General features: G+C 40.3%; 1 protein-coding gene across 1 annotated transcript in view; it reads left to right on the top strand.

The window, feature by feature from the left end:
• MLLT1 (MLLT1 super elongation complex subunit) overlaps nucleotides 1–16509 on the top strand; it is a 32572-nt gene that overhangs the window by 8232 nt on the left and 7831 nt on the right. The window contains exons 4-8 of the mRNA XM_084302865.1: nucleotides 6916–7059; nucleotides 8641–8766; nucleotides 10681–11226; nucleotides 14881–14968; nucleotides 15784–15895. Of these exons, the coding sequence (XP_084158991.1) occupies nucleotides 6916–7059; nucleotides 8641–8766; nucleotides 10681–11226; nucleotides 14881–14968; nucleotides 15784–15895 (1016 nt within the window). The remainder of the gene's footprint in view (nucleotides 1–6915; nucleotides 7060–8640; nucleotides 8767–10680; nucleotides 11227–14880; nucleotides 14969–15783; nucleotides 15896–16509) is intronic.

Here is a 16509-nt window from a genome sequence, read left to right as displayed (position 1 = left end):
CACATGTCCTCAGATCCTTCTCTCTCATTTCTGCCTCTCCTGCATCTTCCTGTAGGTGCACTTGTTTGTATTGACTGTCTGCATTTGTGTGCTTTTTTCTCTTTGTTCCCTGTATTCATACACTCCTCATAGAATATGGAACTGGCAGCTTTTCTGAGTATAACTTGGTTTCACACATGCTGGGGTCATCACTTCTCATTGTTTCTATAAACACGTGATGGCATAGTTGTTCTTTCTAGCAATGGGGATATGGTGGCTTTTATAAATAAGGGAAATAGGTGGCCTCTGTTGTAGCGGAAACAATGGAAGCAGCAGTTAATTTGAGGGAAGGCAGTTTGCTTTTGGCATTTTGGTCTTCAGAAATGTGAAAAGTAGGTAGGAAAATAGTTTTAGTTGTAAATTTATCCTTGAAACTACAAATCTTTGAAACACCTTTGCCCTATTTCTCACATGCAAGTATTGTGGAGAATTTATCTTCCGCTTTTAATTAATCAATCATCTAATTAATTTTGTCAGTAGTCCCAGTATTAGACAGGGGCAGGCAGTGGCTGAGGGAGAATGTGATAGCTTTGGTCTCCCAGCACATCGTTTGTCCAGAGAAATGTTTCTGGGTTCAGCCAGGAGGTTGAAATATGGAAGCTATACTGAAGTTACTTGAAGTTTGCTGTTACTTCTTTATAGTAATTTTTCCATCGCTATGTCAGCAAATGTTATATTCTCTGCCCATTTGGAAGTTAAGCTCAGTACTTGTAATTACTGGATGTTCAGAAGCTGCCCAATGTGAAGAATTGGTTTCATCCAACAGCTACTGCACAGTGCTGCTACTGACCTGAAATACAAAGAGTTGTGTGATTATTTTCATTGAGCGGGGTTGAAGGAAACTACGAGGTAAATACTGCTGCAAAGACTGGGATGAAGTAGAAATTAAAATGTTTGGGAAAGAGAAGGAGAAATGGCAAAGACTTGGAATACAGTTCATTTTCTCCTTCATTGAAGAACGTGACATTAAAGCACCATATAAATAAGTACTTACTACTTAAAGGCCATATGTTCACTCTGATCTCTGTAAACCTGTTGATACTGGTGGGGATCAGCTGTTGTGTGGAGAGCATATATTGTTCTGAATTGATCACAGCATTTGGGACTTATCCTTGACTAAGTCTTTTCAAGTAGATATTATGGATTGGTTCTGGGATTAGATAGAAGATGCAGTGTTTTATCGGTGACCAGACAGGAGGAGTCAGGTGGTTCTCACGGGCCATATGCTCCCTACATTCTAGCACGTTTTTGTTGATGAGTGAAGTGTGTCTTCTCAGCTGAAACAAGAGCTGTAAAGGTTTTGGGATTTGTTTATCGATGCATGTTTAGCTTTGTAAAGGTGAGAAGAAAAAGGATTTAAAGAGGGAATGAAGTAATCTTTGAAGGTTGATCTTTGACATGGTTGGCTGAAACTTTTTTTCTGCAGTTTAAGCCGCCTTTCTTAACTGTTTCCTTTCACCATTCTAATTTGTTACTGGGATGATAAATAGTAATTGTCAGAGCCAGTGTACTCTTTGCTTTGGCTAAAGAAACAGGGGCATACTCACTGCTAAGAAACTTTTACTAAGATTGGATTAAGAATGTTTTTAGCGAACTTCATCAGGGATTTTCTTTAGGCAAGTTTGCATAAAATTGCCCATTAACTCTCCTCTGTGCTAGAATACTACTTTGCCTGTTAGGAGTAGGAGAGTCAGTGCTCTTGGCCCTGCTGGAGCTTTTTGATGCCTTTCTGTCAGACAGGGAAGTGTCAGCAGAGGATTAGAAAAGGTGCAAGAGCCTGTTCTCCTCCTGTACAAATATGGTTAGGCCGTGTTGATATGTGTTTGGCCTTTCTGTGCTGTATTTTAGTTCCTTATTAAGTAGGTGTTTTCTCAGTCTTGCCATCTGAATTGCAGAAAATACTTAAATATTGCTCTGAACCTTGAGTGTGTGTGTATTTGGCTCTTTTAGAGAGTCCCAGTTGCTTCTAGAGGCTGTCCAGTCTTCTATCTGCTCTGGTGTTGGTTGCCAGCTCGAGCCTCTGCAGCTCAACGTGGAAAATAAATGGCAGGACCGTAGCAGGTTAAATGTTATTTTTGAAAGCAGGGTTGACTAGTGATACTAGATCACTTGCGAATTTTTGGACTGAAATGTTAGTATGTTATTCCTATTTTTAAATCCTTGTGTTTCTTTGTGTAGTGAGGGCTGCTGTTAGCGGCTTCTGGTGCTTGAATCAATACAAGCTGGGTACAATAAACACGTTGCTGTTTTTCTGATACTCTTCTCCTTTTCTCTTCCCCACCCAATTTCAACGATCTTGAGATTTTTTTCACGGCGTTGTTGTCTCCAAATACATCTCTCATAGTAGTGTACATTCTAATCAGGAGGCTGTAGCATAGGCATGACTTTGGTACTCAGTCACTGTTACGTTTTTGCATCCTAATTAAATTAGGTCTTCTCTGTGCTTTCATGTTGTTCTAATGTAAGGCAGACTATTCTAATGCAATGTGGATGAGATGTGTTAAAGCCTGTTACAGACTACCTTCCCATTGCAGGATGCTTCCAACATTTACCTAATGGAATACATGTAACTTAGGGTTTTTTTAGTAGTGAAAAGGGAGGCATGTGAGGACGGCAGAGAAATCTGTTTGTTTCTTCCAGTTTCATTCAGAATAAAAACATGTATGCTTCCCCCATTCTGCAATATTCAGAGAAGTGCTATGTAAAATGCACGTAAAATATGGAAGGGAAAAATTACTTGATTCTGTTTTTCAGAGTAGGAGCTCAGTGGAGATGTTGTGTATGAGCTCAGATATGGCCAGACAAATGAGGATCAGGGCTGTGCCATCAGAAAGGTGTTAGCTGGTCTGGTTCTCCTGAGGAAGGCTGCCGAAGTGGCTGTATTTAGGCAAAGTGCTTGATTTTCTTCAAATCCCTGTGTTATGGGGGCAGGGTCTGTGCAGGTTTGAGGAAAAGAGGAGTCAATTTCGCCTGTTGCTGTTTGTGATTGCTGTAAGTTGTGGAAGGAGTAAAACTGGTCACTGTCAGCGCTTTGAGCGCAAGCATTTGTTTGCTACCATCTTTTAGGTCCATATCACCTTACGTACCAAACCTGAAGCACTTCCTTCTGTGCAGCTGAGTGATGCATCTTTTTAAATATTCCATCCTAAAATGATGGGTGTTATCAGTTCATCCATTCTTCCACCCGTCCTGGCGAAAGCACCCGTGCTGTGTCTGTAGCCAGTGTTTGGCACATCGACATGGCTCTTCCTGCGCTGGAGAGGTTGTAGTGCCTGGCAAGGAGGCATTGTCAAACCCAGCAGCCTTCCTAGCTGTGCCAGCATCATATCTTGGATTTGTAAGAGCTGGTAGATTATTGAATACTTGTATTTGAGCAGTGAGTACATTTTCTGATTTTCAAAGAAAGCAATTGTCTTCTAATGGGGGACAGTTCCAAAAAGCTGACCTCTTATCTTTTGTGAGGTTTTACAGGGCTTAATAAAATAAGGATGGCCTTGCCAGCAGAGCGCAAGGTAAGGCTGGGGACTTGCTTTAAAAATGTATATTGCTCTATTCACTTTTAAATGTCCTGCCCTAAAGTGGGAGGGAAGACTAGTCAGACGGGTTGTGCAGGCTGGGGGTTCATTTATACAGACGTTATGAACTGGATACAGATAAATGACTCTGTCAGGCTGGATCTGTGGCAAAAGGGAAGTCCTGTTAGATGTTATGGTTATTGAATAACCATGAGGCTGCTTCCTTGGTGTGCTAGATTTTTGTAGATAATTTTGTTTTATGGCTTTCTAAAAGTGATTTATGAGCTTTATGTGCACGCTACCAGTGAAATTCTTTTGATTTGTGTGAAGTGGCAAAGGGCACACCCTGCCTTAAAAACAGGACAAGGAAATTTTAACAAAAGACTTTGAAAAATTCCTGCTCTTACGAAAAGTGCCAAAAGAACTTTAACCCTTTACTTCAGAACTCGGAAGAAAACTAAAGCTGCTCCAGTATTCATAACCGCACCGGCAGTCAGTGCAGACAGGAAGCTGGAAAACAGTAAAAATAAAGGACAATGTGCTCAGGTTTGGAGATCGGCGCTGCAGCAGGCGGAATTCAGTGGATGGAGGGAAACTTACAGCGGCTGCAAATATGGCTGGGCACTCAGCACTACACGCTTCTCTTTTCTTCCCTTGCATCTGAGATTTAACGAGCAGATATGGACTGAGGTTCAGGGTGTCCTTACTCAGACATTCCATGCCAGGTTAACCATTTGACAAAAATGACCATTGAATTTTAATCTGAAAGGCAGTAGTATCTGCTAATTATAAATTCACATCCTTTCTAAAGCCTTTCTTGGAAGTAAGGCCCTTTAGAAAAGCTTATGGTCTCAGAAGGCAGCGAAATATCCACAGTAACTATGTTTCTCCTCTTCTTAGTTTTACTTAACAACAAGGATTGAACATGAGAATGTAGAATTGTGTAAGGGTAAAAAGCTTGGCTCTCCTATTCAGATAATGCTCAAGCAGGAGCATAGGAAGTGTTGCTGCAGCAGGAAAACAAACTGCCTGGAGTATGTGTGGATCCCAGCATCTTACTCAAAAAGATTTTGAAGTGTGACACTGCAGATTGATTGTGGCATTCTGTTTAGAGTTAGAGGATGTGTGGGCCCAAGTCAATTGAGGGATATTTTCTTTGGCTTTCTTCTTTTTTTTCTTTTTTTTTTTTTTTTCCTCCTCCACTCTTAATGGTTGTTTAAAGGGGAGAACCTTTGAGGGAAGACCAGATGGGTTAAGCTTTGGAGTGCCTTGAGCTGTAATCATTAGCAGTCAGCGAAGGCAGTAAAGAATGTTTATTTGCAGCTTCTAGCTTTGAGACTTTTGTACTTTTAGGAGTGCTGTAATCTTAACTATTCACTTGGATGGGGGGCTTCTGATGTCCTGAGATGATACAAAGGATATTTTAATGATCATGGTACTTGGCTAGGGCTTGCTTCCCAGAAGGGTCGTGATCTCAGAGTTGGAGAAAGTCACATTTAAAAAGTGTCTTAATTTTGCAATAAGTGGAAATTCATCACAGAGGTCTGATATGTATTTGGGAAGTTCTCTGATACTTTAGAGCCTGTATAAAAAATGGAATACCTAAGACAAAAGGGGAATTAATCTTCTATTCCTATTGCTCTGAAAGCAAACAGGCAAATGACACAGTGGAGTTCTAATAATGTGCCATAACAGCCTTTGACTAAAGCCTGCTTTTGCTAATGTATCCAAGATCAATTCCATGTCGTAAACTAGGAACACGTTTTAGAAACAATTCTTAGGCAACATTTGAATTTCTAGTCATCCTTCATTTAAGTTTATTAGACTTTGAGGGACCCTCTACAGCTGCTGTTTTGACTCCAGTGTAAGCATGCACATGCAGAGCTCTCTAATGATTCAGTTAATGAGAACAGTCCTTGTAGCAAAGAAAATGACAAGGCAATGTATTTGGCAAGTATATTTTCTTCTTCCCATTCATATGTTTTAGCAGACACTGAACACTTTCAAGTACAAGTGGATTCTTCAGGACTTTTCCAAGAGACATTCTGAAGACCCTTGTGTTGGTAGCATGCTCTTATTTGTTAATATGAGACTTCTCTATTGTATGTGGCTGCTTAGATGTCTGCCTTCCCCTGTTTGGAAAGTTAGGATGCAAGACCTTAACTCCCAGGTGGGCTTATGGTACTGATTTTGATGTAAACCAGGTGTGCTTACAACACTTTATTATTAGGAGTATAGCTGGTACAAGCAATGGCTTATTTAGTGATGCTGGCATCCCCCAAGCAAACAGCAGGAATTGGTGTGGTCTGAAGCTGTTTGACGCTTCAACCTATTTTCAGCAAATCTAATGGCTTGGGCTGGAAGCCTGCGGCATCTGTTCCCATACAACAATGCAACTACACCAGGAAATCAAGCTGATGGATATGAATTGTGGAAAAGACTGCTGTGCAGCTGCTTGATGTTGCGCATTGAATGAGGCATATGGGATGCATTCATGTAAACACTGAAGGTACTGTAACAGGGGAGTCTGTTTTGCCACTTTGGAGTTTTCATACTGAAATGCAGAATGCAAGAAAGCACTAGGAAATGGAGTGTCAATATTTTGCAATACAGAAATATTATGAAATACTTGCAATTTGGGGGCAGTGGTGGGAAGGAAGGGATTTCCAGTCTTTTGTACAGCAAATGCTTAGTGTTTGCTGTGCTTCTGCAGCAGGTGGAACAGAACCAGTGAGGCGCGAATGATCCCCAACATGCATACAAACTCTGGATTTCTTCAGTGAAAGCGTCCTTGGAAAGTTCAAAAGCTTAGGATATCTTCCCATTCAACTCCTGCAATATGCATATTGAAAAGGATTTTACAAAATGAGTCATCCTTTTATAATTGTGGTTAATCTTTTCTCAGTACCCACAGAGATCCTGTGAGTTCAGAAGTTGTCCTCCCTAAATAAAGGATTTTGTTTTTCATAACATTGATTAGTTCAGTTGCTTCCCAGAGAAGATGAGATCTGAATTTTAGTGAAAGCAAAATAGTGGTTAAAGATTGTGAGTTTGCTTTCCAGGGATTATGTGAATGCTTTTAAACAGATAATTGTCAGTCAGTATTCTTCTCTGTGCATTTCTTTTGCAGTAAAAAGACATGCCTGAGTTTCTGGTGAGAGGTATGTTAACTGTGTGTGTTTTAGGGACAAATAGCTTATTTTCCAGCTTTGGAAAGCTCTTTGATCTCTTGATTAAAAACTGTGAATGCAACACTTATTTGGTGGTTTATTTGGGATTCTCAGGAGCGACTCTCTGCATTCTCTGACTTAGGGTGCTTGCCAAACTTCTTCCTTTTTCCCAAAGTCTGTCTTGTTTTTAGGAGGAGCCGAAAAAGGTTTGTTTCACATATGACCTGTTTTTGAATTTGGAGGGAAATCCACCAGTGAACCACCTTCGTTGTGAGAAGCTGACTTTCAACAACCCGACGAAGGAATTCAGACGCAAACTTATTAGGGCTGGAGGGGTAAGTGCCAGAGGAACTGGAGATCTGAAGACTTTCTGTTAAAAATTGTGTGATTTAGGTTTGTTCTGAGGTTTCTTTTTACCTGCAACCAAGTAAGCTATAGTTTTCTATGTTCACTTAAAGACCTCTACCAGGTTTTATTTCTGGTTATGGAGCAGCACTAGAAGCAGAATGAATCATTTGTGATTAGTGGTACTTTATTTTCAATTTGAATATCACTTCTAACATCCAAGCAGTAAAGCCACTCTGGAAATGGAGATCTATGGGTGTTAGATGATGTCCATCAGGCACTCAGTTATTGTTGACGTTCCTAGTGTCATGAGCTCTATCTGTGTAGAAAAGGGAGAGGCTTCCAGTGTATTCCTTACTAATCTTTGTCACAGGAAAGATCAGCAGATAGCATTTGTTGGTCAGTAAATGTCCTCTAAACCTGGGTTTGGATCCTTGTGGCCTAGCTAATTAAAAAGTAAGGAAAAGTGTTATAGAATTCAGAGTAAAAATGGGTGTGGGAGGAAAAAGCTGTATTCTTGAAGCCATGATAAGGTTATGGGTTACTACACATAGTTGTTGGATAAACTGTTACTTCTGTGAAATTAATACGCAGTGATAGACTAAAGAAATTATCCTTAAGTAACTACAAGATGTAGGTCAATTAGTAAGGGCCGTGTAGTGCATAAAGTTTTTAACCAGAGGTTGTCATGACTCTGAGACACCCCATATATAGTAATGCATAATTCTGTTTTCTTTAAGGACTTTATTCAAAATGGTCTTGACTGCTGGCAAAACTTTCTTCCGAAAAACATTTCTAACCTGAACAATTTATTAAAAAAAAAAAACAGTGAAGTTTGTCAATAATAAATCTCAAGTGTAGTAAGTATTCCAAGCAGATTTGTCCAGATTTTCCTCAGAATGCCAGTGCTTTTCTGTGTTGGGTATGAAGAAGGTGGTGCTTATTTTCAGCCATAGGATGGCTGGAAAATCATTTACACTCTAGGATTTTAATATCTCATTGTGTTCCTTAAGTATTAAATTGTTTCAATGGTGAATCACATTTGGTGGAACTTTTCCATAGGGTTACTCTGACAGAATATACGGGAGGTAAGAAGGAAAGCTGTTTCATAGAAGTCAGCACTTCTTAAGATCTTGTCAAGGGAGATACCCAAGGTCTACTTTTTTTTTTTTTTTTTTTCCTGAACAAGTGAAGTCTTGCTCATTCCTTCCAGATTTCCCTTGGTATCTGTTTGCAAAGTAAGAGCATTTGCAGCAGAACACGGGTTTTTGTCCAGAGCTCTGTTGCCTGCTTTTACTCAGAATATTGGAGGTCCCTTTAGGAAAGGTACTTAATGCTGCACATTCCTTTGAATTGTTGTGGTTTTCATGTTCAGTATTTCAGGAGTTGCCTTGAGACTGAGCATCTTAACTGGAATTGTCTAGACAATAATTTTTATGGCCTTTAAGGTGGGGAAAAAATAATCTAAAAGATGAATTAGTGTGTTAACTGGGCAAGTGACTTAGTATAATCATGTGTTAATAGTATGTTCACCTTTTCTCATACATAGTTTTTTCCCTCTCTGTTACTAGGTGATGGTAATGCCAGAAGGAGCAGAAACAGTTTCAAGGCCAAGTCCCGATTATCCTATGTTACCCACAATACCACTCTCTGCCTTCTCTGATCCTAAGAAGAACAAACCATCCCACGGGTCAAAGGTCAGTGTAACCTGCTTTTTCATCATTTTGAGGTGAAGAAGTCTCTTACAACTCTATGAATAAGAGCTTGTTCTGGCTACTTCTAATTCTGAAAACTTTGTCCTTCTACTCTGTAGTTCAGTCTTTAGGAAGTCTACATTGGCCTCCTTTCCTGTGCCATTTTTTCCTAAGTAAGACTGTCCATTTCCTAGTAAATACAAGGAGGTGGAGTCATCAGAGACAGAAATTGTCATCCTGTTTAAGCTTGAAATAAGAATTGTCAGGGTAAGAATTAGTTGTTCTTTTTTTTTTTTTTTTTTTTCTTTTTAATCTTATTTTATACCAGAGTAATGCAGTGAAGACTGCTTTGGAAATATGTACCTAAATATGCACCCACAGTTCCAAACCAGCTAATGTTGTGGAACTTATAATGTTAACTGCATCAATAATTTACTTGCCCTCTAAATTTAGGAAGCATTTTCATGATTTGGTAAGCTTATCTACAAAGATCTTTTGAAAGAAAATTAAATGCCCAAGACTGAGAATTATTGGTGAACCGTATCTTCCTGCTGAACATGAAGATTTATCTGTATTAGCAGATAAAGTTATATCGAGTCCTCTCTGATTGTTTTGACTTGTCCTTAATGCTGAAGATGAATCGTGTGGATCTTTCACTGTTATGTAAAGCTGTGCTCTAATTCCTGTGGGATTTCAGTTTCTTAGCAGCAAGGCTAAGTAGAGAGTCAGCACTTCCTCTGTCTTTAGGACTACTTGGCATAGTGGTGGAAAAAGCATAAAATATGCTGCATTTGGTCAAGCTAGTGATTTCAAGATTTGATGTTTGCCTCAGCAGTATCTAGTTCTTGAGACTTCAGAAGAAGCTTAAGTTTTCTTTTTTACTTGTGTAATAAAGCTACTTTTCTGTAATTTTACATAGGAGAAGCAATCCATGGGCAATGCGCTTTGAAGCAGATTACATATTCTTTATCAGTCTGAACAGTCACAAATATTAATAGCAATACATTTTATGGTGTAATACAATTCCAATACTCATTTTCTTCAAGGCTCTAAACACTTCAGGCACTTCAGTCATGTCTTCTGATGTTGACATGAAACGGAATAAGGATGCCATAACTATTAGTGGCTGATTTAATTTTGGTCAGGAATTAAGCATTAGAAAACAGAAGACAAAAGAGGAATAAAGGGCTCTGACACAAGCTCTGGTGAAAATTGCTGGTAGCTAAAGAGACAGTAAGTCACCTGCATCTCGTCCCCCAGATTGCCCTCAGAGGTGTGTGTGTGTTTGCATCTCAGCATGTCCAGTTCATACTCCAGTGTCTGCTGTTTAAATCTGTGATTAAAGTTGATGAAATGCCTGCAAGTATCAGAGGCTCTGGCTCTCTTGCAGTTGTGGGGGGATTGAGTATTTTTAAGTTGCCATGTAATTGACGTGGTGAGTTTAAAGTTAGGCTGTGACCATAGCTTGTATTTGCTGTGGATGTGTTTAATGTAAAAAAGATATCAAAGAAATTTGACTGTTTTTTCCTCAAACTTGGTGTGAAGTATGACTTTGTATAACAAACACTACATGAATGGGTTTCCTCTTATCTGGCTTCAGATGTTAACCCTGCAGATTTAATCTGAATTAAATACGTAGCCTCCCTTTATAAGCCATGGGAAGGAACAGGTGTTTGTGAAACGTGTTTCTTCCTGTCCTATGGTAGATGTTGAAGTGCATACTGTCAATTTCTGTCCATCAACTGTAGGGAAATCTAGATGTCTGCCTTGGAGGTAGATGAGTACATTTTGCAATGGTCGGTGTAAGTCTACAAGAAACAAGGTGCTTCTGTGTGATATGAGGTTTTTTTTTTTTTCAATTCTGTGTAGAGTTTCAATTTCATACCTAGCTCGCATGTTTCTGTTACTAATACTTAGGATGCAAACAAAGAAAGCAGCAAGGCATCCAAGCCACACAAAGTAACCAAGGAGCACAGAGAGAGGCCAAGAAAAGACTCTGAGAGCAAAAACTCCTCCAAAGACCTTGAAAGAGAACAAAACAAGCCTTTGAAGGACTCCTCCAGAAAACCCACTGAGAACAAACTGCCTAAGGAGGAGAAAGCACCTCCAAAAGCTGCTTTCAAGGAACCAAAACTGGCCGTGAAGGAGACCAAACTGGAGAATACTTCTCCAAAGGGTGGGCCGCAGCCGGAATTAAAGTCTTCCAGCAAAAGGCCCTCCAATGTGGAGTCACCAAAGCCTAGTGCCAAAAAACAAAAAAAGAGTAGCTCCAAAGGGGTAAAAAATATTCTGGGGACATCTCCCAGAACCTCATCTTCCTCATATCCAGAGAAGAAACCAACTAAGGAGAAGATGAATGCCAAAGTGGAAAAGGTAAAATCTGAGAGTGAGGCCAAGGAGATCAAAAAGCCTGTGGAAATGGAGGAGTCAAATTCAGAAGACGAAACTTCTTTCAAGTCAGAGGTGAGTAGGGATTGGTCCTTTACCAGATTTTTAAAATCACGATGCTTAAATCCTTGCATGAAAAGACAGTCAGAATTATTCCCTCAGACAAGACCAAGAATCAGATTGGCACACGCTTGTCTGGGCTGTATCTCAGACAAACTACTGTTTGAAAATCTGGTCATTATTAATCACTGCAGCTGCCTGGCTTACCTGGTTCAGATATGCAGTGCTGTGCAGGTTTATCTGCAAGCACGGTTATCTAAATGTTGGAGTTTAAGGTTATGGTATCTCATTCATTCCCTACAACAACATTGATAGAGCAAGAGTATAGTAAGTGTATACAGACTTTCTACCTACTTAAAATATAATGTTTTTGAACCTGGTCTTAATTCAGAAATTGAGTGAATAACTTTAGGGATTTTTTTTTTCAGAAATATATAAATGTAAATAACTCTATTCCTGACAGCCTGTGAGAAATGTTATTGGCTAAGGCTCAAAATACATCCACGTGCCATTAAATCTAAATAAATTGTGTTGTAAAACAAACCAAATTGTTATTCTATTACTATTTTTAAAAGCTGTCTAAATATCTTTTTCCTCTTTACAAGTAAGAACATTTCTCACCCTCTATCTTCTGAAAATTGTTTACCCAAAGAAGTCAAAAAAAGGAGTTGAAAGGCACAACCCAACCCAAACTGACTACTTTTCTTGCATATTTTGTTTACTCTAAAGAAGCTATATGTCTTCTAATAGGTTTCACAGGATAAGGTCACATGAGTTTTTGAACTGTGTACTACTGTCTGCTTTTAGAATGATTTGTTTTACTAGAGTGAATTTCCTAGGGACAGCTTGGATTACGATTTAATCAGCACCACAATACAGTAAGTATTGATGTGTTTATTTCAGAAAGGGCTTTTGCAGAAGATTCCTAATAGAAGAGTTTATTAGGGAGATGCTAATTTAAGTTACTCTGCAAAGATTTTTCCAGACTGATTGAGCGTGAAGCTTGTAGATTAAAAAGAACCAGCTCCTCTCCACTTTAAACCTTGTACCTGAAGTGCATCAGCCCCTCATCTCTGTACACCTCGCTACAAGCTTCTCTTTTCTGCTGCTCTCTAAGGCCTGAATGGCTTGTAGCTCCTTATTTCTTAGGTGTCTGTCCCTTGGGACTTGCCATGCAGCTGTAAGCTGATAGCATTGTTAAGACTGTGCTGTGAAACCACCAACTGTGGTTGTGGTTCCACGGTGTCTGCTGCAGGCCTGTCTTGCCCCCACCAAGCTTTGTATGCTTCTGTGTCCTCTCTTGCACCAGCTCTGGTGTCTGTTGGATGCCTTACAGAGCTATTTGAGTGCCTGCCCAGGAGGAGGATGGGAATACTCAGTGTGACGGAGGGGGAACTGTGGCAGCTTTCTGTCAGCTCAGCTTAGGTTTCTGTGGAATTTGAAGCTTAGGGATATAACTGCATAATGCATTGGCGTCAGCAGAGAAGACCGAGTTCCTTTTCCATCCTGGGAGGGTCTTTCTGCTCCCAACACTGCAGTTTGCTACTCCATCGTTTGTATTGGTACAGCTGTTTGTGGCTCTGTGTGGTAAGCCACATCACTAAAGTGAATGAGCAGCTGGACGTGGACCGGGGCCCGGAAACTCTTAAATCAGCTTTCCTGCTGAAGCCAACATATTGTGCAACATGCTCTGAGGCTGCAGCGCCACGATTGCTTTGAGTTGACATCTTTGCAGGCTGCTGTTGAAAGGAACGGTCTTGCTCTCATTTGTGCTGCTGGCATGAGAGCTCGTGTGACTTTGCAGTGGGCTGGAGGAGTTCCTCCTTCCATTTCAGCTCCTGCTGAAAGTTAGTTGTTCCTTTTTGTGTATTCTTTTTTCCATCAAGACCAGTTCCCTGATCTGGCCTCATGCTTGGCTGCCTAAATGCTAGTACTGACAAAAGGGAGAGGCTGAGATGTGAGGGTTGGATCTCTTTTTTCCTTTGTTAGCGTATGCCTTTGTCATATCATGGTGACAGTAACGGCAGCCCAAGCATGCGGAGCCCGTCTAGCGGGATGCCTGCTAGCTGGTTGAAATAGCCAATACAGTCAATGGCAAAAAGAGAAGAGGGGGGGACTTTACAACTTCTGGCTTCTGCTTCTCAAGCCCCGTTAAGTTTTTTTAGGGAACACCTGCTAGATTATCAGGAATGAATGATGGTAAGATGGAATCTGAGAAAGAAACAGGAGCTGTGCTCTCTCATCTTGAAAACATTGCCCTTTACTTTGCTGTAATTTTACTAGACAAACACATATGCTGCAGAGTGCAGCACATGGATATTGGCGTTGCTAAATTATTCTGCTTTGCTACTGAATAATTTGCAAGGGTAATAATACCTATTTTTGACATCCTGCGTCCACCCCTTTTCCTTTTGTAGGAGTTGAATAAATGCAACTCTAATCTTTAGTGATAAACTATAGGGGAGGAGGGCAGTATTGAGATGAAAATCCTACAGCTTTCACCAATTAATGCCCAAAGCTGCAGACATGCCTCTTTACCTGTTGACAGTATTGCTCTTGCAGTATTAACATCTGTAACAAAGCTTGTTGATCAGTGGCAATGTGAGGTGTTTTTTTTTGTTTTCTAGCATCAGGATTCGATAGCAGAAATAGTAGGTGCATTCTCAGGAGTGGAATTGAAATGCTACATTTCCAGGGAATTACTTAAAAACAAGCAAACAAAACTGTGCTGTTACAGTACATCAAGAATCTTTAAACTAGGTTCCACTGAGAGAGTAAAAACCTGGGAGATGATTGTAAGTCACTCCTGCTGTCAGGGAGGAAATAGTTGATTTGCTTTCACTGCCACCTCGTGGCAGTGCGCTAAAGCATGCCAAAGCTGTGCAACAGATGATCTTGTGCTCAAAAACTTACAGAGCACTAAATCTTGGCTTCTGGATGTCATTAGGAGCAGTAGTTTCTAACTTTTTTTTTTTTTTTTTTTTTTAATCAAACATTTACTGCACACTACTGCCAGTGGAGCTGGTTTCACAAGAGTTTAGCTGGTTTTTGTTAGGTTTTCAGAAGAAACTGGAAACAGTCCAGTGGATCACTAACATCACAGTAGAAATAACTGTTTTGAGGGCATACTCAAAAGTTGGGATATCTTTAAGTTTCGGAGTTAGATGAGTTCAGTAGGACAGGTATCTTTTCCACATCTAATGATGAGTAAGAAATGATCAGAGAATGTCGGTGGGTTAAAATATGTACAGATCTGGAAAAAGCTAACTTTTTTAAAAGAAAGCATTGACAATTGTGCTGGGTTGCATGCCAGTCATCTTTTGCATCTCACAGTAAGGTGTTTTTTTTTCACTTTGGCATTTTTCAGGTGCTGTTTTTTTGTCACTGAGATTATTTGAAACTACTGGCATGAAGGATTTTGTTGGGACCTTTTGATGCTGCTACCCAAGTGTGCTGGGCTACGGTGCACTGAAGTTTTCACAAATGTTTTTATTTACCTTGCCTTTGTGTATTTGATGCAACTCTGAGAATTGCATTCAGTGATGTATGGTGTTTTAGAGTGCTCAAATGTTTCTGTCTTGCTGTGCTTTGTGCTCTGTGCTGATTCTCCGGATTAGAAGGGTTAAGATTTTTTCTTTTTTTTTTTTTTCCCTTTTATGGGGGGTTAAGTCTGTCCAGTCCAGCCCTTCCAACTCCAGCTCCAGCTCCGACTCCAGCTCTGACTCTGATTTCGAGCCATCTCAGAACCACAGTCAAGGTGTGTTGCGAGAAATAAAATTTGTTAAAGTCTTCCTTGCATAATATTAAAAGGCTCATGAGAATTAGATCTGTTTCCGCAGTGCCATATACAAGGCTAATACACTTTCTTTTATGGAACTGTGTGTTGAAGCTGTGATGTTTCAGCAAGAAAAGGCAATAATGTCATAGTGTAGTTATGAACAAGTACGTTTCTGGTTTGGGCAATTAGTTTATGACTAGGGTATCTCTCTGGATTTGGATTTCTCCCTGTTGACTTTGGTTTCTATCGCAGCTTATAAATGTGTGTGTTGCTGCCTGATCTTATAGCATCATCAGAATTTTTCCTCCAATGCCATATATGTTTTACTAAAAATTAGAGATGTGGCATTCATCATTTGGCTAGTACATAACAGGTTGTCTTTCTCTGATTTCTCCACTGATAATCCAAAGAGAGATACTGTAGCAATAATAAGTGTTCTAACCCTAACAAGTGCAGTATTACTACAGATACGGTCTATTGAGTGACATTTAAAATAGTCCCCAAATACATGAAGAACATGTCCTTTTGTTTTCATTGCAGAAGAGTGGGAGGGTTATGGTGGAACAGAGTGCTTTACAGAAATAGGGATGTTTGTCAATTCTGCTTGAGTTTTGAGATTAGAACGTGTTCTTTTGGAAACTTCTCTGTGCAAAGCAAAAATACCAGGGTATTCTTCCCAAGAAATCTTGATTGATCTTAAGGATAACTAATCCAGTGTAGATCAGGGAGTTCAGATGGAGTTCTGCCATGTGTCCTAGACCAGTACTGATCTGCTTTCTCCCCTCTGATCCTAGGCCCGCTGCGCTCCATGGTGGAAGATCTGCAGTCAGAGGAGTCGGATGATGATGACAGCTCCTCTGGAGAAGAGGCAGCAGTCAAAGCAAACCCAGTCAGCCGGGATTCCAGGTGGTACCAAATCACGAAGAAAGATGTTTGCTGTCTCTTTGCCCTCCATGTTTGGTATTTTTGCATGCCCTCTGTTTGGAGGAATCAAAGTGACAGGGCTGTGCATGAGAGGAAGGCGGGAGAGAAGAAGCGAATGAGCAGATGTGTCAATGAAAGCAGCAGGGTGAGAACAGAATTGGATAAGGAGAAATCACTGGAGCTGAAAGAGAGGGAGCTACTGGAAAGTGGTGTGTGTTGAGCTTGCAGGTGTTGGTGACTGAACCCCTTAAAATAATCACCTAATTGTCATCTTTAGATCTCTAGTGGGCTGAATGGTGTGTGACAGCTTTGATCTGCAGAGATTAGAGATGCGTTGTGGAAGCTGTCGGCATGTGTGCTCTTCTTGCTGTGTCTTCACTGATGGCGCATGCAGGCAGTTGGTTACTTGACTCCTATGGGACTTGGTTAACAGCTGTTTCCTGCTTTAGTCAATGGAAATAGTTGAATTTCATCCTTCTCCCCTCAAGAAACACTGATGCAGCCAAAATCTGGAGTCTTAGGCTGAATATTTGAAACCAAATGCTTGGCCTAGATAGCAGCTGCAAATTTTACGTAGTGCTTGTGTTCACCAAAAA

Source organism: Netta rufina (assembly GCF_964035555.1).
Source record: "Netta rufina genome assembly, chromosome: 28".
Taxonomy (NCBI): Eukaryota; Metazoa; Chordata; class Aves; order Anseriformes; family Anatidae; genus Netta; species Netta rufina.
Note: the sequence above shows the minus strand (reverse complement) of the source record. Positions and strands in the feature narration are given on the sequence as shown.